Here is a 22,249-nt window from a genome sequence, read left to right as displayed (position 1 = left end):
TATCTATCTATCTATCTTGTATCTATTATCTATCACATATCTCTGTCTATCTGTATCTCTATCTATCATCTATTGATGTCAATCAACCATCTGTCTATAACTATCATCATCATCATTCATCAAATCTATCTATTTATCATTATTCTATATCTGTCATCTATCTATCTATTGACCTATCAACCATTTATCAATATCATCTATCTTATCTGTCTGTCAACCTATCAACCATTTATCGATATCATCTATCCATCTGTCTATCGACTGATTTAACCATTTATCGATAGCATCTCTCTATCTATGTATCTATCGACTTTTGCCTGTCTGTCTCAATGGGCTCTGGCAGTGTTTCAGAGACACCCCCTTTTCAATGGAGAGCAAAGCAAAAGCCATTGCCTCATCCCACAGAAATCCTAGCAATGCTGGGCAGAACAGAGAAGAAAGAGCCGGAGTGGGCGGCTAAGCAAAGACCACTGGTTTCCAGAAGAGAGGGGTGGAATTTTTTTGTATTTCTGTGATAAATAAATGACAGAAGGAAGGGTGGGGGGACAGGAGAGAGAAAGAGAGGCCTGCTTTGCCTCTTCCTCCTTGAAAGGGACTGAGCCTTTCTCCTTCCCTTGGAGAGGCAGCGAAGGAGTTAAGCCGGATCTGCTCTCTGTGTGTGACTGATCACTTCAGCAAGGCAGGGAGTGTGACCAACTGCAGCAGCAGCAGCAGCAAGAGGAGGAGGAGGAGGAGGCTACATCATTATTAGCCCTTCTCTTTCTTTCTTTCTTTCCTTCCACACCCACCCCTTTCCTTTGGATCTTGACCCAAGCTGCTCCTGCTTCGATCTTGCAACACCCACTCGGCACAAAAAACACATCTCCTTGGATCCTCTTTTTGCTTTTGCTTTTTTTGGGCTTTGCTAGAGCTTCCATCAGAACAGAAGACTGCAGATTTCTTGACTCTCTCTGTGTGTCTCTCTCTTCTTCTGTCCAGTGCTCTGGAACATCACCTCTTCCATCATATACCCTTGCTATTTCATTTCATTTCATTTCATTTTGCTTTGACCCGAAACTCCCCCCCCCAGAGAAACCGCCTCCTGCAAGAAACCATGGCCACGAAAATCGATAAGGAAGCGTGCCGAGAAGCGTACAACCTGGTGAGGGATGACAGCTCGGATGTGAACTGGTAAGATCTGCAAATGCAAATAGGGGTGGCGTTTATTTTTATTGGTTTTGTATGGATTTGGTCAGTAATATTATTATTTTGGAATTTAAAAATAAATAAATTAAAGGTGGCATGGAGGACAAGTGTCCAGGCTTTGGAGCTGAGCATCGCCACACCCCTAGAAACCAGACTCGGGTTGGAAGGGGGTCTTTGGTACTGGCCAGATCCTTAAAGAATGGGTGGCACTGCTTGGGAAGAACATATAGGAATGGCCAATGGCCCATCCAGTAGTCACTGGGCCTTTTGTTGCCTGGAAGAAGATTGGTCATCCCACAAAGCTGGCCAAAGAGATTTTTTTGTAGGGCACAAATGTCTTCTGCCCAACCTTCCCATCCCAGGTCAAGGTGCAGAGTTATCTAAAGCCAGTCAATTGATCTATTTTGGGCATGTGAGATGAGAAAGCCTGCTGATGCTTCCCCGCTTGGTAAAGAAAATAGGGTAAGAATACATTAAATAACCAATCATCCACTGCCCTCTTGTGACACTCAAAACCGTCCACATTAGGCAATCCCATCGCTCCACATGGCAGTAAGGCATGTAATCTCGTGACTTTTACTATGTTCATTATGTGTATGGATGTATGTGTAAGAGAGAGAGAGAGAAATGGCCAACACAAAGTTAAAGTGCAAAAAATTGCTTCATGCATGCATGCGCACACACACAAAAGCCTCCCACGCAGAGTCACTTGAATCTTGCTCTTGCAAAACCTGGGGTCCTTTGTTAACGTTAGTATTCGTAGTATTAATCTTATTAACAGTATCTTGCCTTTCTTCCAAAATGGGGACTCAAGGCAGTTGAGTTTATGGCTATCCAGGCACAGTTAATCCTATAATAATCCATTCAAATCTATGGAAATGCAACACTGGTAGAACCCTTTCCTTTCCCCTGTATTTATCACAACTTAGTTGTTTTACTGTTATCTTGTGATACAGTATTCCTGGTCTTACTTGTCCATCTTTTGTATTGACTTGTCAATCGACATAAAAAACCTAGATTTAAAAGAAACAAAAGAAAAGCAATATTTCCCAATGTCCTTCCACCCCTGTTTTTCTCTCTCCAAAGGGTGACGTTCAAGTATGACGGCCCCACAATAGTTCCTGGACACCATGGAGTGGATTACGAGGAGTTTGCAAGGCAATGTACAGGTAAGGCCTGGTTGACTTTCTTTTGAGAAATGATGTCACTGCTGCAGACTGAAAGGAGAGGTCAGCGTTGCTTGTAAAATAGGAGTTTTATATTCCCCCGGTGTCTCCTCTTTCATGATCATTTGGATGTCTGGTTTTTCATGATCTCACCCAGGTCTGTGCAAGAAGCCTGGTGGAATGATCTCATCCAGCTAATCCTTCTTTTGTCTGACCCTTGCACTTAAATTGTGGAAGGGGTAGTCTCCCCCATCCCAAAGAAAGCAAGAAACTTCTTTTTTTTCCTTCTCTCTCTCTCTTTCCTTTCTCTCTCCTTCCTTCCTTCTCTTTCTTTCTGGACTCTTTGCAGTGATGTAGGTGTGTGCCTTCCTTCCTTCCTTCCTTCCTTCCTTCCTTCCTTCCTTCCTTCCCTTTCTTCTGTTCAGTTGTATGCCTTCAAGTGACTTAGGGTGACCCTAAAGCAAACATATCACAGGGTTTTCTTGGCAAGATTGGTTCAGAAGTGGTTTACCATTGCACACTTTCCTTCCTTCCTTCCTTCCTTCCTTCCTTCCTTCCTTCCTTCCTTCTCTCCCTCCCTCCCTTTCTTTCTGGACTCTTTTTGCAGTAATATAGTTTTCCTTCCTTCCTTCCTTCCTTCCTTCCTTCCTTCCTTCCTTCCTTCCTTCTGTCCCTTTCTTTTGTTCAGTTGTATGCCTTCAAGTCATTTCTGACTTAGGGTGACCCTAAAGCAAACATATCACAGGGTTTTCTTGGCAAGATTTGTTCAGAAGTGGTTTACCATTGTGTGCCTTCCTTCCTTCCTTCCTTCTTTTCTGGACTGAGCCTGAGTCTGAGATAGTATGACTTGCCCAAGGTCACCCAGTGGGTTTCCATGGCTAAGCAAGGATTCGAACCCTGGTTTCTCAGTGGCCTACACTCAAACCACAACACCACACTGACTCTCTTTTTCCCAATGCTAAACTGTAATTGAAGAAGTTGTGCAGGAATAAAAGCAAAATCAATCAACCAAATCTGGTTAATACCTTTTATTAGAGTCACTCAAAGTGTCCAAGGAGAAGTCCCACAGAACCGGGAAGCTTGGCAATTTTGGGACAATGTGGTCATCCTATTAAAAAGTTCTACCAAAACTGTAAGCCATGGGATGGCCACAAACCATGTTGGCTGAAGGACTCTGGGAGGTCCAGTCCCCCAAATTGCATTTGCCAAGCTCTGGAAATTGCGGGAAAGGCCTTGTGCTAGCGTCCAGCCAACTGACTTCTATACATCCAGTTTTCATAGGTAAAAATCGAGAAGCTTGTCAAAAACTCATAAAGTTGTAGGGTACCCCAAGGGTCATTCAATCCAGATACTGTTTCAAAGTGCTTTGAATACTGGATCTATAAAATCTTGCACAAGTCATTCAGGGTTTCTCCTTAAATCACATTGTACACATTTTCTGTCTAAAGACTCTTGTCTTGAAGTGCAACTGGATGCAGCAGTGGATGCTACAACGTATGCAAAGAGTTTGTCAGTTTCACTCCTTCATTTGAATTACCAGGTTCCTCATTGTTGCTAGTTGTCTACAATTTCTTATACACAATGAAGGTGGAAACTGACAGACATGTAGCTCTTGCAGTGAGATATTGGACAGGTACTAACACACATCTCCGAAGCTGGTCTCCACTACAGTTTCCTAATCTATGAAACGGGAAGAATAAATAACTTTTTGCCACGGTGTGCATGCACATACATGAAGATGCAACACTGTCAGTTTGGAGATTCTTCTTCCATATTCTCCCAAGAGTTTGCATTCAGTTAATTCAGCATGGAGCAGAGGAGAAGAAAAAGGCTGAATCTTATGCTTTCCCAGCAGGCTCAGGCAAAAGCAAACTGTTGCAGCCTCTGTTATTCCTCATTAATAACCTCTGCAATCCTAGACCACCTTCTTGACCACCTTGTAATGTGGCTTGGCTGCATGCGCCTCCATTTTTCATTTGTGAACTATGGGAGGGTACCATATATACTCGACTATAAGTCGACCTCATGTATAAGTTGAGGGCAAGTTTGGGGGCCAAAATTATGAATGACCCATGGATAAGTTGAGGGTAAAACTTAGGGTCATTTAGCAAAGGTTCTAAAAGATGAAGCAAAGCAAAACGATGGCAAAGAACGTACAAAAGTCGAGCAGACATAAGTCTTTGTGCTTCCTCTTAAGACTGGATGGACGAGAGAGTAGAGGGGGTCGATGCTTCACATATTATACTCTTGCTTTTCACCAGGAGATGGTACCTTCTTTTAAATAAGAGTTAAGATACAGTACTTGCATTGCCCCCTGGATAAGTCAACCCAGTTTTTTTGGGACAATTTTGCGACCTAAATTTCTAGACTTTTACATGAATATATACACAGTATGCTCTTTTTGGTGCCTGTCCCACCCGCTTGCAAAATCTGAGGCTGAAACCAATCTTTGTTTTAAGGAAGAGGGAGAATACTGTAATTGTGTGTATGTGTGTGTATAGCAGTGTGAGTGTGTATGCATATCCATGAGGAAAGCTGAATCACAGCTGCTTGGGTTTGGCTGAGAAAAAGCTGGTTTGGAGAGAGCAGTGATGCTGTAATCTGGAGGCTAGCCTGGCCTCTCTGTTTGCTTGCTTTTGCAGCCTTATAATACCTGCTCAGCCTGTAGGTTTGCAAGTAGATTGTGACAACAGAGACCATCCCTCTCCCAGGATCTTTCTTCCCAAGGCCACGAGGAATGTCCTATTGTTCAGAGAAATGTCTTTATTATATGTGTATATAAAATCTTGTCTACCTTTGGAGCAAAGTGCCCTACCTTCTGATTGTTGCTTTCCTTATTCACTTCCTCTGTTTATTTGCAGAGCCCCAGTTGGGTTTGGCTCTGCTTTTTACCTTCTGAGAGAGGCAAGTCATTGCATTTTTATTTGTTTGTTTAATCTTTTTTTTTTTGCCTGGGAGAACAATTCCTGCTTGCCTTTTTTTAAGATTCGGAAAGCACAAAGCAAAAGCCAAACAGCTCAGCGGGAAAGCGGAGAGATGCGGGAGGCTTTGTCTCCAAAACAGACAGCGCTGATGAATGACTTTCATATGAATCTTTTCCATGAATGGCTCCATATGAAACAGATTTATTCCAGCAGCGCAGTCAGGTTGCCCTTCCCCCAGTCAAGAACTCAAGTTCCCCTTTACATTTCCTATGCAGAGTATCTGTATTGGCAAACTACTATAGCTACGCACCTTTCCCATGAACCAAAAGCAAGCAGAGGACAGAACATGGCATGCTTCTCTATTGTTCACTCATGCTTCAAGTATTGGAACGCATTCCATTCAAGAAGAAGTATGTTCAGCCAGAGCAGACAAGGACACCCGAGAATCTTATTTCCTTTGGCTTCTTAGAAAAGAAGAAGCCCTTCGCTCTGAGTTACTCCATTCTGAATTGTTGGAACAATCCAACGGAGGGGCAATCCGGGGTGCAAAATGGACCCTGGATCTGCCATAGGATTGTCGGTATGGATCCAATTTCTTTTCTGGTCCTATGTGTATAGGATAAGCTTTGTTATCCACGGGTTCAAGCATCCAGGGCTTGAAAAAATTCCCCCAAAAAGTATAAATTCCAAATAGCAAACCTTGATTTTCCATTTTATAGAAGGGACACCATTTTATATAATGGGACTTGAGCATCCACAGATTTTGTTATCAATGGAGGATCCTAGAACCAAACCCGAGCGGATACCAAGGGCCCACTGTGCTATAAGCTTTTCTGTGTGAAAAGGGCTCCATGTCTTGTTTTACAGCCCAATGATTCTGAAAGGAAGAGAGTGTTTTAAGCGTTAGCACTGTTTTCTTTCTTTCTTTCTTTCTTTTTCTGTCTTCCTCCAGTCCTCTGTTACTTTGAGCCTTTTCTCTTTCATGCTTGCTTTCCCGGGTAAAGTCTCTGTAAGCAAAGAAACCTTCCTTCCGCTCATGACTGTGGTCCGGTTTCTCATTGACAGGCTGTTCCTGTCTGTCTGCAAATCATTTCCTACCTCCCATCCCTCCCCTTTGCAAAAGACAAACCCTCCCTAGTCTGTCAAACAGATGCCATCTTACTTGCTTCCTCCACTTCTTGGTGGCCATCTGGTACTTGGGTGTCGATTCGCTCTTAGAAAAGAAAATCTCGCCTTTGAGTTCCTTTTCCAAGACAGGTTCTTTCCAGTGCGATATACTGTATATACTCATGTATACGTCTAGAAAATTTAGTCAAAAAGGTGACCCCCAAAACCTGAGTCGACTTATCCATGCGTCAACATAAGTATGTACTTTAACCATTACAACTGTTAAGGACTCTTGGGATTTGTAGTTTCTTGGGGTAGTGAGACTTCTCCAGAGCTTTACTGCCTCCCTAAACTACAAACCCTGGAATTCCATAGGACATCTCCTTGGCAGTTGAAGCACGTAGTATCAAGGGGTTGTAATCTTATAGTCTGGAAGAGACCAGGGTTGGAGTAGCCTATACCCCACAGGGCTCCAAGGTTGTAAATTATTTCTGAAGTGTGAAAGCAATACATGATTCTTGCAGGGAAGTTCATTCTGCTGAATGCGGAGTCTTTTCTTGAAGGCTTTTGTGTGTGCGATATGCACAACTGTAATGCAAACCAATGTGTTAATATATGTTGTGGGCTAAGAGCCATTGCATTACTTGGAAAGTATCCTTTCCAAGCTCTCACATATTTTGGGTGGATAATGCCCAGACCCTTTTACAACAAACAAAGTCAGCACCCACCCCAATTACAGTATCGCAAAAACGGAACAACAATTGATGCCAACCGATCTCTTAGTATATTGGTTTTGTGGGTTTTTGGGCTCTGTGGGCATGTTCAAGAAGAGTTTATTCCTGGCATTTCACCCGCATCTGTGGCTGGCATCTCTGAAGAAAGTCCTTCACTAATATTGTTGATCTCAGATGTGTAGAGGAGATCATATGGAGAATTGTAGAAAAGATCATGCGGAGACGGCACGTTTTTGTACCGTTTCCTTAAATTCTTCAGTCCCAGTGTTCCTGATTAACAAACAAAATCTCTCCAATAAGTCAGTACAATATCATATCTCCATTAAAAAAATTGGGTTTTGAAATATACGTTTGAGTTTGTTAGTTATTTTGTCAATTTTGTCGATAAACTAAGAGCTGGGTTGGCATCAATTGGTCGTCTGTTTTTGCAGAACCCTTTGCAGTCAAATGAAAGGCAGGCCTAGTAAATAGATGCCAACTGCCTTCCCTTGGGAAGGCTGATGGGAGTTGGAGTCCCATCGACATCCGGAGATGTGCTTTTTGCGCATCTCTGATCTAAGTATACTGGCTGCTCTTGGGCGGATCTTCGCACCTAGGAAACAACGTGTCAAAAAAAAAAAGGTCCCCTGATAAGTGAGAAATGGACTTTGACAGAGCTGATAAAAACCGTGTGCCTTTCAGGTGTTGGCTTGTGTATAAAGCCACATTGTGATAGGAGAAGGTCTCTGTTTTCGTATCACTACGAAAACAGTGCCTTGTCGCTTGCGATCTGTCACACAATGCCTTGTCCAGATATGGGAATTGTGTAGCCCTGCAGATGCTGTTGCAGATGCCAATGGTGAGGAATGCTGGGAGTTGCAGTCAAACTACATCCAGCAACCCCCAATGATTCTTATCCCCAGGACCAGGAAGTAAATGAGTCACATTGGACATAGGTCCAAGACACCCTGCAGAAATAATCCAGTTTGAGACTGCTTTAACTGCCCTGGTTCAGTGCTAGGGAATCCTGGGAATTGTAGTTTATTGTGGCACCAGAGCTCTCTGACAGAGAAGGCTAAATGTCCTACAAAACAACAGTTCCCAGAACTTCCTAGCATTGAGCCAAGGCAATTAAAGCAGTCTGAAACTGGATTATTTCTGCAGTGTGTTTTGAATAGTATTGGGATTTGCTTTTGTGTTGGATTGCACTGTAAGCCTGACCCGTTCTCAGAGCTTTGGCAAAGTAACTTTTTGGATAACAGTCCCCAGAATCCCTCTTCCAGCTTGACCAGCTCAAAGAGTCAAAAAAGTAACTTGGCTAAACTCTGTAATGTCACATTCCTAGCAAAAGGATGAGCTTTAGTGGCAAAGGGAGTTTGGATGCAACTGTTGATCTAAATGTATCGGGTATATATTCCAGAGCAAGGGTGCGCATTCTCTTATAGAAGGTTTAGGTCCTTTAGGTGTGGTGGGAGTACAACTCCCATCATCCCTAGGCAACAACATCTGAAGGGCTGCAAGCTTCCCATCTGTGTCTTAAAGACTTGACTTGAAAAGGGCATGTGGAGTTTATGCGAGACAAATTGCGGTTTCATTTCCCCTGTAAAAAGGAGAAGTTGTTTCTATACGATAACTCTTTTGCCTTGAGCAGAAATGACTGCCAGCTTTCCCAGAATTAAAAATGTATGTGAGAACACTTCTTGACGATTGGGTTTCTGCAAGCGGCTGCCTATATCGGATGTATAGGGTCTCTTTCACATGACACCATTGTAGCACTTTCATTATTGCTCAGATTGCCATCCTATGGCATCCTGGGATTTGTAACGTCATGAGATATCTAGAATTCTCTGCTGTAGAACTGTAGTCCCTTGCCAGATGACCAATTCCAAGACAGTGTAGCATGCAGCCGTAGAAATTAATGTGGTATCAATGTGGTATAATCACGTAGTGCGAAATAAACCATGCATTGCATATAAGCCAGAATTTCCTAACCTGGTGACCTCCAGATGGACAGGACTACAACTCCCAAATTTCCTAGTCAGTTTTGCCTAGGATCAGGGATGAGAGAGAGAGAGAATCTCTTTGGTGGCTTCCTTTCCCTTAATTCTACCAAATAAATACTGGAAGTGGAGATCCAGCCATTTCTGGGGCTTTGTGGAGCAGGCTCACTTATTTCTCAGCTTAATGCAACCCATAGAAGGTCCTGGAAGAGGAAGATTGTCTCCCAACCCCTTTGTAAAGTTTGGTGTAGAGTTTTTATTAACAATGCTTAACCATCGGATCTTTAAATGGAGTTACCCAAAGTGCTAGATCCTGCCCCCTAAAATAGGTTTCGCACCCTTGATAGTACCTTTAAAATGCAATTCTATGGAGTTTATCACATGGGACAAATCCTGTGCAGAATCTAAATTTAAACTGAAAACAACCTGCATTTGAAAGTTGGGAAAAAATGTATTTGAGGGATGTTTTTCAGATGACGTCTGTGTAAAAGAGAAATAACGCAAAAAGAACCCGAATGCAAAGTCGTCAAAACCAGCTCCTTTTCACTTTTGTTAAATTCCGAAAGTACAAAGGAGCTTTCTGTTCGGATTATTTTTACGTTATTTCTCTTTCACGCCAATGCATCTGACAAACAACACCTGGATTTTAAAGTCCCGTTTCTGCATGGGATTTACCAGTTTGCCCTCCATATGACAAACTCTGGAGGGATTCTGTAACTCTTGGAGGGCATTCAGCACTTTGGGGTGAAATGGGGGCATCTAGGATTTTAAGGTTTGGGGTAGCCTTTCTCATTGGTCACTATCCGGATTTCTTTGCTATTCCACAATTGTGGAATTCCCTCTCTGGGAACCTCTGCTGAGCCCCTTTTGCTTCTGCTTTTACATAGTGCTGGAACACTTACTTTGCAAAGCTTTTTGTGCTACCTGAAACCAAGCAAAGAAAGAACCCTGGTTACATTCCTAAAGCAAAGGGTTTCACAACTTTGTCAGAAAAAATCCCTCCCCTATGCACCATCTTCTGTCTTTGACAGTCTCCAGACAGGGCCTTTTACAGGGACCTTAGTTAACCTGTTGCAGTGCGGACCAAGTAATCCTAAACGCATCCTGAGCCCAAATGGTTGTGCGGCTATATTCTATTTTGCAAGTTGCTTTGTGAAATTCTCCAGCAAGGCTAAGCCTTTTCCTTTGCTTTTTAACCATTGTCTTCCCTTCTGTTTTCACCAAGATGACATCCGGTTGTTTGGCTTTGTCCGATTCACCACCGGAGATGCCATGAGCAAACGGGTCAAATTTGCCCTCATCACATGGATCGGCGAGAACGTCAGCGGCCTCCAGAGAGCCAAAACAGGGACCGACAAGACTCTGGTGAAAGAAGTAGTACAGGCAAGTGTTGTTATTGCTGTTCTTGTCATTCCACCATGAATATACATGGGACTTTACAAAATTCAGGAGGACATGTCCCTGCCCCAACATGCTTCCAGTCCAGGGAGATGATAAAGGAAGAAGAACAGGGTCAGAGTATAAACAGGGAAGCAATATGCAGTTCTTTTAATTGGACAGGTTTAGGATGAGTTACAGTTTGTTGTGGTTAGCGACCCTCAAGTCAGTTCCGACTCATGGCGACCCTGTGGATGAGACATCTCCAAGAATCCCTATCCTCCGCTGCAGTCTTGCCCAGATCCTACAAGTCCTTGCCCATAATAACCCCCTGATTGAGTCTATCCATCTGGTTTGTGGTCTTCCTCTTTTTCTTCTACCTTTCCTAGCATTATTGTTTTTCCTAGTGATCCCTGCCTTCTCATGATGTGGCCAAAGTATGATAGTCTCAACTTGATCATCTTGGCTTCCAAGGAGAGCCCTGATCTGTTCATTAACCCATTTGTTTGTCTCCTTGGCTGTCCATGGGATCCTAAGTCCTCTTCTCCACCACATTTCAAACAAATTGGTTTTCTTTCTGTCTGCTCCCTTCACTGTCCAGGTCTCACTTTCCAGCTCTTACATCTGTACAATTATGATTCTGACTTTAGTTTTTTGTTGATTTTTGGGCTATGTGGCCATGTTCTAGAATAGTTTATTCCTGATGTTTTGCCAGCATCTGTGGCTGGCATGGAAGAGAGTGGGGTATATATATCTCCTGTGTGACGTTGGGTAGGGAGGAGTGATTCTGACTTTAGTGCTCAGTTGCATGCCTTTGCTCTTCAGTATCTTTCCCAGTTCTTTCATAGCTGCCTTTCCCATTCCTAGCTTGAGCCCCTCCAGATGTTTTGGACTTCAGCATACATGACCTCATTCCCACTTACAAATAAATCAGTTTGCGATCCAAATCATACATACCCCCATTTTCATCTTGGAAATATCGAAGGGTACGATGTTACTGAGGCTTGTTGGAGCTGCAGACTGAAACATCTGGAGGGCACCAGGTCACATTATTTTATGTCTTTTTTTGTTGTTGCTATCATTAGCTAACCTGGATATATTTCACAGGTGCCATTTTTAGAAATGGTATGAATGCCTTTTTTTAAACCTCAGGTTTCAAAAGACGGTTCATACAAAATATTGGTCTGTGTGCAGTTTTTCTTTTGTTTTGGGCAATGCTTGGAGAAGTTGCCTTCTTGGACTACAACTCCTTGAATCCCCTGGTCAGCAGTCCTTGGAGATGCTGGGAGTTGTCATCCAGAAGAATAGCTTTCCCAAGCTGAGGCTCTAAAGCAAACTAGAAAGTCTCTCTGGCTTTTCTTCGCAAACGAAGATTCAGGAAGGACTAGAAAGTGGCTGAGTTGTAAATAGCTTCTTTCATCAACAGCCTTGTGTGGTCCAGGCTGGAAAGTCCTAAATGCTCATATTATATGACTGGACAGACAAAGGGCTCCTAGGTAGGGCTTTGCTTTCAGTACAAACTAATTTACTAGTGAGCTGCTGTTAATAGCTAACTAGACCGAGGAGCAGCCTCTTGTTCAGCATTGGGCAGAAATGTTTAATCCTTCCCTGATGGAGTTCATCCATCCATGCGGTTGGTTGGCAGTAGTTAATAAATGCAAGGCAACTGGGCAGTTTTTATTTTGCAAGTTTCTCTTCAAGCTGTGAGCAGGAGACCAGAAGCATCTGTTTCATTTTTACCTTAGATGGAACTATAGTTTTTGTGGGTTTTTTGGGTTATGTGGCCATGTTCTAGAAGAGTTTATTTCTCATGCTTCGCCAGCATCTGTTCCTCCCACCCTGGGGCCTTGCTGTTCAACAACAGAAAAATGCATATATTAACATGGAAATCACTCCTCCCTACCCAGGGTCACACAGTGTGTGTGTGTGTGTGTGTGTATACATATATATACACACACACACACACACACACACACACACACTCAACTCTCTTCCATGCCAGCATTCTCCAAAGATACCAGCCACAGATGCTGGCAAAACATCAGGAATAAACTCTTCTAGAACATGGCCACATAGCCCCAAAAGCCCACAAAAAACTATGGATGCCAGCCATGAAAACCTTTGACTTCACATTGGAGGGAATTGTTGCTTACATCTAAACTAAGGATGATGATGATGATGATGATGATGATGATGATGATGATGATGATGACAATTATATTTATTTGTATCCTGCTTTTCTCCCAGAATGGAGACCCAAAGCGGCTTACAGTCTAAAAACACACTACAACTAAAAACTACCAAAACGGACAATGATAAAATGATATTAAGGTATTACAATATTAAAACAGATCACTCGTTTAAAAATAGGTGGAAGGATGAGAAGGGATGGAAATCTACATATCCTGAATTTCATCCTTGCAAGCCAGAGTGACTAACTATTATGTGTAGCTATTAACAGCAGCTTAGTAGTTAGTTTCCACTGAAAGCAAAGTCCTACCTAAGAGCCCTTTGTCTGATCTTGGAAGCTAAGCAATGTCAGCCCTGGTTAGCCCTTGGAGAGGAGATGGCCCATGAATACCAGGTGCTGTAGGTGATACATCAGAGGAAGAAACTTTCAAAATGCCCTCTATTCCTTGCCTAAGAAAACTCTATGAAAATCTATGGGGGTTGCCATATGTTGACAGGTTACTTGCAGGTACACACATGTATGTTTATGTGGGAGGGAGGGAGAGATAACACACACACACACAGTTTTCAGTATCATCTTGTGGACCTCAAAGTACTAATGTGGGCATATGCAAGAGATCAGCATTAAATACTGAGCCAGGAGCATGGAAATCAGCATTGTGAGAAGGGCCCTCTACCAAACAATGTCTTCCATGCTCACAAAGTTGTTCCTGGCTCTGTATTTAATGCTGACCTCTTGCATGGGAGACTTGGTCCTCTTGCTTAATCTCTGAGAGTGAGACAGGAGGAAGATCCTTGCTCTCAGGAAGAAAGAGAGAAAAGAAACCTTCTTATCAGCAGCTGGACTGGTACAATCGCCTTGGCTCCATCCGTGTTTACCTTTAGGCTTAAGGCCTCTTTACTGAGTAACTCAAATAGAATACAAGGACACCATGGAACAATTAATGCACACAGTTGAATGTGAGATGCAAGCCAAGTTAGCATAAATATATGTATTATACAGGTTGAGTATCTCTTATGCAAAAATCCGAAATGCTCCAAAATTCAAAGCTTTTTGAGCGCCGACATGATGCTTTGAACTGGGTGGCAGTGATGCTCCTGGTCATCCGTTCGCAAGCATTGTTTCAACTTTGTTTCATGCACAAAATTAGTAAAACTATTGTATAAAATTTACCTTCAGGCTATGTGTATAAGATGCATATGGAACATTAGTGTCAAACTGCATTATTTCTGCAGTGCAGATGCAGTTTTGAGCAGATGATTTGATATCTGTGACATGCCTGTAAATGTGTATGGATGGATGGAGAGAAGCTCAGTTACTGAAAAAGCCTAGCCATTCTTCTGCAAATGTTTTCCTCTTCCCCTCCTGAGTTAATTCAGTGCAAACTACTTTTGCACTTTGCATTTTAGCTTGCACCAACCAAAACAAGCAAAGGATAAAGAGGGAGGAGAAGGATAGAAAGAAGCTGGGACAAGCTGTAAAAGTGGGATGCCAGAGGATTACTATATATACTCAACTAAAAGATAACCCCATGTATAAGTTGAAGGCAGGTTCGGGGGCCAAAAGTATGGATTTTGATATGACCTGTGGATGAGTCGAGGGTAAAACTTAGGGGCATGTAACTAAGGATATAAAGGATGATGGAAAGGAAAACAATGCCAAAGAACTTGCAAACTTCCTTCAGCCATAACTATTTGTGCTCACACTAAAGTCTGAATGGATGGAAAGAATAGCACGCAATCAGTTCTTCCAGAACAGAATATTTTGCATTTCACCAAGGGATAGTTCCTTTTAAAATCAGAGTTAAAGCACAATACTGACATTGACCTCTGGATAAGTCGACTCAGGGTTTTGGGGTCCATTTTTTGACTTAAATTTCTAGACTTATACATGAGTATATATAGTAATTGAGACTGCCCTTACAAACTGTGACAGTTGGAGGGTATGGAATCTGTTTCTCCATGGCATTCAATCAACTGCAAACATTTGCAGATGCAGCATTTGTTATCAGCTTGCTTGATGTATTACGCAAACCTGGCCTGTGACTGTTATGTGGAGCAATTCAGGTTATTGCAGCATCCTCCGCTTCCTGGCCCCAACCCAATGGTCAGGCTTGTTTGTGGTACCCATGCGTTCTGGAAGGAGGACAAAGGCAGCAATTCATTCTCAGGGCACGGCCGAGGTCAGTATAGGGAGCACGGCACGATGGGGGCGGAAAGAAACAAAACGAGAGACTCTCTCGTCTCTGAAGTGTGTATGTCTTATGCCCAGAATTCAAGAGGAACTAGAAAGTTGCTTCTGCACAAAAGAGAATCCGTTTCCTCTTCGATGTCTCAGTGAAACTAAAGTTATACTAAACGTTTGTGGTTGACAGCCATCCAGGGCTCAAAGTGGAAACTGAACCAGATCTGTAGCAAAAACGGATATGTTCTTTCAGCCAGACATCGAAATTCAATTCTGGAGAGGTTTTTAGGGGGGCAGATTCCAGTGGTGGATAGGGCCACAAACAAAAAGGGATAGGTTTACAATATCTGCGTGTTTTACTGTAACGTTTCAAGTTTCAAGAGAGATGTTTTAACTTTTCAGAATGGAGAAGCTGTACAAAAACTAGGATATGGCCTTAAGGCAAATTTGTCATGTGATTTTCTCAGCAAGATTTCAGAAAGGGTCCCCCATCGTTGCCTTCCTCTGAGGCTGAGAGTGGGTCTCTGTGCCCAAGTAGGGATTTGAACCCTGGTCTCCTAGGCTGCATCTGCACTGCAGGATTAATGCAGTTTGACACCGCTTTAACCGCCATGGCTCAACGCCACGGAGTTCTGCGACTCAAAGTTTTGTGAGATATTTCACCTTCTCTGTCAGAGAGCTCTAATGCCACAACAAACTAGAAACCCCAGAATTTTGTAACATTGAGCCATGGCAGTTAAAGCGGTGTCAAACTGCATTAATTCTGCAGTGTGGATGCAGCCCCAGTATTTTAGTCTAACACTCAGACCACATTGGATCCAAATTGGTTGTGGAAAAGGGTAGACACTATATTTTGTTCTTTCTTATGTTGTTATGCCTCATTATTTGTTTTCTTGTCCATTATATTCTGAACCTAGAGACAAATTCCTGGCACCTATTCTGCCTTGTTTAGATTCTAATACTGTTTCAGAAAGGATTTATTCATTTCCTGACTCGCAAGGTTTCTCTCTTTGCCCTGGCAGCAATGACAATTCGGGCAAGATATATTACCAATGTTGCTGTTGATTGCTTTGGGGATGCTCTCATTTAATTATAATTTTATTATCCATACTTTAACCAAATTGAATTTTAAATTACATGGAAGATTCTTGTGTAAGTTATTTAATGTTGTACTTTTATTATGCTGTTCCTACATAATGTATTGTATTTTAACACTTTGAAAGCAAATAGCCTTTGGTCTAAGCATTAATAAATGATTGACTGACTGATGGTCTTAAATGATTTTAAAAGATTTACAATATTTAAAATGGTTTAAAGGAATGACCCGGGGTACTATATTGTTTTAATGTATTTGATATTTTAGCACTGAGTTTGTTTTCATTATTGTAGTCATTGAATCTTATTTTAACATATTGTTTTTGTACATTTTTAAATGTATGGTGTTTTTTTAATGTTGTAAGCTGCCCTGAGTTCCATTCTTAGGAGAAGGGTGGGATATAAATAATAATAATAATAATAATAATAATAATAATAATAATAATAGGCAGAGAAGGTGAAAGGCCTCAGGAAACTACAGATCCCAGGATCCCATAGGATAGAGCTTCACAGCACCTTAAAGTGGTGCCAAACTGCATTATTTCTGCAGTGTAGACTCACTCTGAGTCAGGGGCTGGAAAAGTGCAATATGCAAGTTTCCCAAAAATACACTCGCATAAAACTTCAGCGATATAGGGTGCATCTACACTGCAATTTTGCAATTTCATAATGTAATTCTGACACCGCTTTAACCCTGGGATCTGTAGTTTTCTTCGGTGAAGACCTTCCAAAACTACAAATCCCTGGATTCTTGTAGGATGGAGCTGCAGCACTTAAAAGTGGTGCCAAACTGCACTGTTTGCACTCTTTTTTAATGCTATAAGCTGCCCTGAGTCCCAGTCCTGGGAGAAGGGTGGGATAATAATAATAATAATAATAATAATAATAATAATAATAATATCTTCTTTGCTTGCCTTTAAATGTTTGCATCATCAGGTTTTTAGCTCTGCCGTGTTGCCTCTTTGCAAGCTGCCTTAAGTCCTGCATCGAGAAACAGATGAAATAGAAATAACGAATTAGTCTATTAATTGAAAAATCTTATCTTCCTGATGCAGAATTTTGCCAAAGAGTTTGTGATCAGCGACCACAAGGAACTGGACGAAGATTACATCAAGGGGGAACTGAAGAAAGCCGGGGGTGCAAACTATGACGCACAGGCGGAATAAAGAAAACCCATGGTGCCTCCTGAAGCCGCCTGCCTGGATCGGGGAAAAAAGGGAAGGAGGGAGGAAAAAGCACAATTTATCTTCAAAAAACTGGGGGAGGATGACCAAGAGGATGACCTTGCTGCTTCCTTTTGTGCGTCTTCTTCGGAGTCTCTTCCCGGCTCCCAAAGTGGACCTAGCTTTCTCATTCCATCCAGCGAAGCATCTCTCTCTCTCGTCTCTGATCTCTTGTTATGACTTCTTTTCTTCTCCTTCTCCTTCTTTTAAAAATTGCTTTCTCATTTAACAAATCCTACCCGGGTGCTTGTCTCCGATCCGCAGCATGTTGGCTATGAGACGTAGATGGTAGAGCAAGTGGCCGTCTCCTGTCGAAGTCCCGAACTGACATTTGGCACATTGTACTTGCTTTGGAAAGTCTGCCATTTTGGCTTAGGAATGACACTGGTACTGTCGGTATTGTTATTTTAGTGAATGTGCGCCTTCTCGACCTTCCTCCATTTGGCTAACCTGCAGCACTCTTCCATGAGAAGCCAAGGCATGCAGAATTGGTTAGAATTAGAATTGGTTAGATTGGTTCAATCGCATTCCTACTTATTCAAAAGTAAATCCAAATGGGGATGTGTCTGCATTGCAAAAATAATGCAGATTGACCCCACTTTAACTGCCATGGCTCCATGCTATGCAATTCTGCAGTGTGTAGTTTTGTGAGATATTTTGCCTCCTCTGTCGGAGAGCTCTGGTTCTACAAAAAACTACAAATCCCTGTATTCCATAGCCTTGAGTCAAAGTGGTGTCAAACTGCATTATTTCTGCAGTGCAGATGAAGCCTCGTTTCAGGGAGACTTGCTCCACAATCCTCTGCATGCCTACTCAAAAGTAAATCCTTTTAAAATCAGTGATACTTACGTCCAAATAAAAATGCATATAAGAGTTCACTGGTATTCCCAAATAAAGGTACATAACTTGGCGACCTTACAATACAATCCTAGGCATATTAGAACCATCTCCCACTGCCTTCTCTTTCACAGTACACACTTAGAGTGCTTTGGTATCACTTTAACTGCCATGGCTCCATCTTACGGAGTCCTTGGATTTCTAGTTTGGCAAAGCACTAGAGCTCTCTGAGTAAGATCTGTAGATCCGTAGTGGCACCAGAGCTTTCTGACAGAGAAGGCTAAATGTCTCACAAAGCTACTAATCCCACCATTCCATAGCATTGACCCATGGCAGTTAAAGTGGTGTCGACCTGGATTATTTCTGCAGTGTAGATGCAGATTAAGACACTAGGCTGCAAGGATATGCACAAGACCCACTGAAAACCATAGGAATGAGTGTAGGATTATATTGTTAAGCCAATGGATTTTTCATAATGTTTTGGCAACATTTTCCCGGTAGCATTAGGATCAACTCAAGCCAGTGCCAGTGTTGTTTTTTTAAAGGGATCATACACTGAAATATTGAGACGTAATAATGTTGAAGAGGTGAAGAAACAAAGGCCAAGATGGTGCACCAGAGGCATAGCTATGATATTGTATGCTCCGTCTCCTGATCTGATCCCTTAGCCCAGCAGTTCCCAAACCTTAATCCTTGGGATGTTTTGGACTTCAGTTCCCAGCAGTCTCAGGCAACTTAGTCAATGGTCAGGGATGCTGGGCACTGAAGTCCCAAACACTTGGAAGACCAGAGTTTGGGGACCACTGCAAACCAGTCAGCCATCCTGAACACCAGAGTTATGTAGTGCTGGCAAGCAGGGGACTACAAGATGACATGAGCAGCTGCCAGTGGAATAAAGAGTTGTAACAGTCCCTTTTTGTGCTTTTCTTATCATTGCTTACTGGAGACATGGGGCTGGCAATGCCACCTTTCAATGCCCCACTTGCCAGCAATACAAAACTCTGTCGCTTGAGACAGCTGACTGGCTTCGAAGGTGGATTTCTCGGGCTTTTGCAGTTGCTGCAATGGTGCCTCCATTTGCAAATGTGAATGCAAAGCAGTTACCAGGTCATATGTCTAGCTTGCAACATTACATAGTAGTTCCCAAGCTTTGGTCCTTCATTTGTTTTGGACTTCAGCTCCTAGAAGTCTCAGCCAACTTGGCCAATAGGAACAATGGAAGCTGAAGTCCAAATCATCTGGAGAGGAGCAGAGGTTGGGAACCACGGACTGCAGGATGCCATCCGTAATCTTCATTTTCAGTTTTTTTTTTTAAGGAATATGAAGGGATAGGATATGCCTTAACAGAATTGTTTTGATTCTGTGCCGTACGGTTTATTTTCTGCCTCCCTCCTCTTCTCACTCCCTTGTTTTGAAAAGTGCTTTTCTTTCTATTTTTAAAAGTTGCTACAACAGCAGTAAACCAGGGAGCGAGGAAGCAAGAGATCCCATCTTTTGATTGTACTGTTTTGTACATTTGTTGGCTTTTTCAAAAAATATATCTATCTCTGCGTTTGTGTTTTGGATATTGTCGCACATGAGACGATTGCTGCTGAGGTTCTCAGACAAATACACAATAGCGTTGGTTAGACCCTTGTGGTTTGTTGCTGTTGTTAGTCTCCTTTCTATTGGCACTTGGATAAGAATGAGTGGAAGCTGTAGGAAAATCTATACTCTTTCAAGTGCAATTCACAGCATCAGATCTTATGTGTCTGTCTTATTTCAGTTTCGGATGGTTTAAGCCACCCCAAGAAAATGTCTCCCAGCTAGGAATGTAAATGTTTGTGATATGAATACTATTTTATATAAGGAGCACCATTTCACTACAACATTGTACTTAATGGCACTTGAGCAACCACAGATTGGGCACTGGGCACTGAAGTCCCAAACACACAGGGAATCTGGGAGCCAAACCCTAGCAGATACCAAGGGTCCATTTCTGCATCTGTACCTTGAAGTGTGTTTGGCCACATTTTATGGCTGCCCTGGCTCTCTTGTTTCATGATGGATGTGGCCACTCTAGACTGAGGAGGACCCCCTTTCTCCATCTAATGTCCCAACAGGTCTTTGCTTTTTAGCTAAAAGTAACTTCTACCAATCGAGGGAATGGCAGTCTCTTTGACCAACATATGTTCTTCGACACCCCAGAGACTTGGAGCACATCTAAGTCGGATTACAGAGCCGACCGCAGCGTCTGGAACCCCATGGAGATGCTCCTAATCTTTCCAGCTCAAAGCGGCAAGGATGCTTAATGCTCCAGTGGGCGTGTGTGTGTGTTTTCTTACTAAATGTTCTCCTATTAGCTTAGGTTTTAGCATGCGCCATGTGCCAGGCAAGTTGCAAAGATGCAGCAAAACATGTCTCGCCCAAACCATCTCCTAACAATGTCCAGAGATTGCAAGGAAGCCCAGAAAAAGGAAACTGATGTGACCAACTGAGCCAGTCTTTTTATACTTACCGTATATACTATCGACTATAAGTTGACCTCATATACAAGTCGGGGGCAGGTTTTGGGGTCCAAATTATGGATTTTGATATGACCCGTGGATATGTTGAGGGTAAAACTTAGGGGCATGCAACAAAGGATCTAAAGGAGGAAGCAAAGGAAAACTATGCTAAAGAAGTTACAAAATTCCAGCAGCCATAACTATTTGTGCTCATACTAAAGGCTAGATGGATGAGAGAGTAGAAGGGGGTCAATGCTTCCAGGGCAGATTAAACTCTTGCCTTTCACCACACACACACACACACACACACACACACACACACACACACACATATATATACACACATATATGAGTTAAAATACTGTACTTACATTCACCTGTGGATAAGCTGACTCAGTTTTTCTGGGTCAATTGTTTGACTTAAATTTCTAGACGTACACATGAGTACTGTATACACAATAAACCTCCCTTATGTTTCAGCTTACTTAAAGGGAGCAACTATGGTAAGCTAACACATCCTGCTGGGGTACATGCAGCCCACCAGATGTAGATGGATTGCAACTCCCATCTACCACAGCAAGAAGTGGGGGTTCATGGAAACACCAGTCCCCAAGTTGTCCTCCTTTAATGGCCTCCGCTTTTCTGGCCTCTGTTGCTTGCATCTTTCACACTGTGGGAAAGACTTGCCCCTCTGCCAAAAGCTCAGCCGCTGCAGAATTAATTCAAGTGCAATTACAGTGTGATTGAAAAAAGAACCTTTCACTTGACCTTCTTCCGGAGCGGCACAGTTCCTGACAGAGCTACAAATCCCTCGTGCTATAATGGTTGGCTGTCCTCGTTTCCCTGTGACATTAAAAGCAAAGAAGCTGTACACCATAAGACAGCCCATCGTGTTCCTGCAAATCAGGGGGCTATTTACTACACCACACTGTTAGACCAGTGTGACACTAATCTATCTGTTCCATCCTATGGGAGCTTGGGATTTATAGTTTGGTGGGGTACTGGAGTTCTTTGCTAGAAAGCTTCATTGCACTGTAAACCAATTACCCACAAAAGTGGCAAGGTCCCCTTCTCGGGACATCTTCACAAAAAGGCAAGGCAGCGACCTGCTGGAGATGCTCTAGCAAAGTGGTTCCCAAACTTTGGTTCCCCAGAGGTTTTGGACTTCAACTCCCATAAGCCCCAGCCAGCGTAATCAACAGCCAGGAATTCTGGGAGCAGAAGTCCAAAACATTTGGAGGACCAGAGTTTGGGAATCACTGGGAGACCCTGCACACAATGAGATATCTTGGAGATGAGTCTGAAGTCTAAACAACACCCATTTCTGTTTTATATACACCTTATAGACAAAGCCAGAAGGTAATGTTATGCAAAATTTAAAACAATTTAAGCAGCATGGTGTAGTGGTTTGAGCACTGGACTATGATCGGGGTTCGGATCTCAGCTGGGCCATGTAAACCCACTGGGTTTCCCTAAGTCACATTCTCTCAGTCTCAGAGGATTGGAATGGCAAACTTTCAATGAATAAACTTGCCAAGAAAACCCCACAATAGGTTCAGTTTAGGGTTGCCATAAGTCGGAAATGACTTGAAGGCTGCCAACAACAACAACAAGCATAAAACAAAGGTTGTGTACATTGAACCATCAGAAAGCAAAAGTGTCCTTATCTCAGCCACCCATGTTTACAAATTTGGTCTTTAGAGGATTTTGGATTTCTGGATATGGGAGACTCAACCTGTAATCCCATTTTTTGAAAACTGG

At 42.6% G+C, this 22,249-nt stretch overlaps 1 protein-coding gene across 1 annotated transcript; it reads left to right on the top strand.

Annotated features, from left to right (window-relative positions):
- Positions 1-700: 700 nt before the first annotated feature.
- LOC149305770 (coactosin-like protein) lies at positions 701-19,632 on the top strand. The gene is made up of 4 exons (XM_089540440.1): positions 701-1,170; positions 2,272-2,354; positions 10,321-10,478; positions 16,998-19,632. The coding sequence occupies exons 1-4, from the start codon at positions 1,094-1,096 to the stop codon at positions 17,106-17,108; spliced, it is 429 nt and encodes a 142-aa protein (XP_089396566.1). The 5' UTR covers positions 701-1,093; the 3' UTR covers positions 17,109-19,632.
- Positions 19,633-22,249: the final 2,617 nt, after the last annotated feature.

This window comes from Sceloporus occidentalis, unplaced genomic scaffold (genome assembly GCF_023333645.1).
Source record: "Sceloporus occidentalis isolate IW3139 unplaced genomic scaffold, rSceOcc1.0.p SCAF_10, whole genome shotgun sequence".
Taxonomy (NCBI): Eukaryota; Metazoa; Chordata; class Lepidosauria; order Squamata; family Phrynosomatidae; genus Sceloporus; species Sceloporus occidentalis.
Note: the sequence above shows the minus strand (reverse complement) of the source record. Positions and strands in the feature narration are given on the sequence as shown.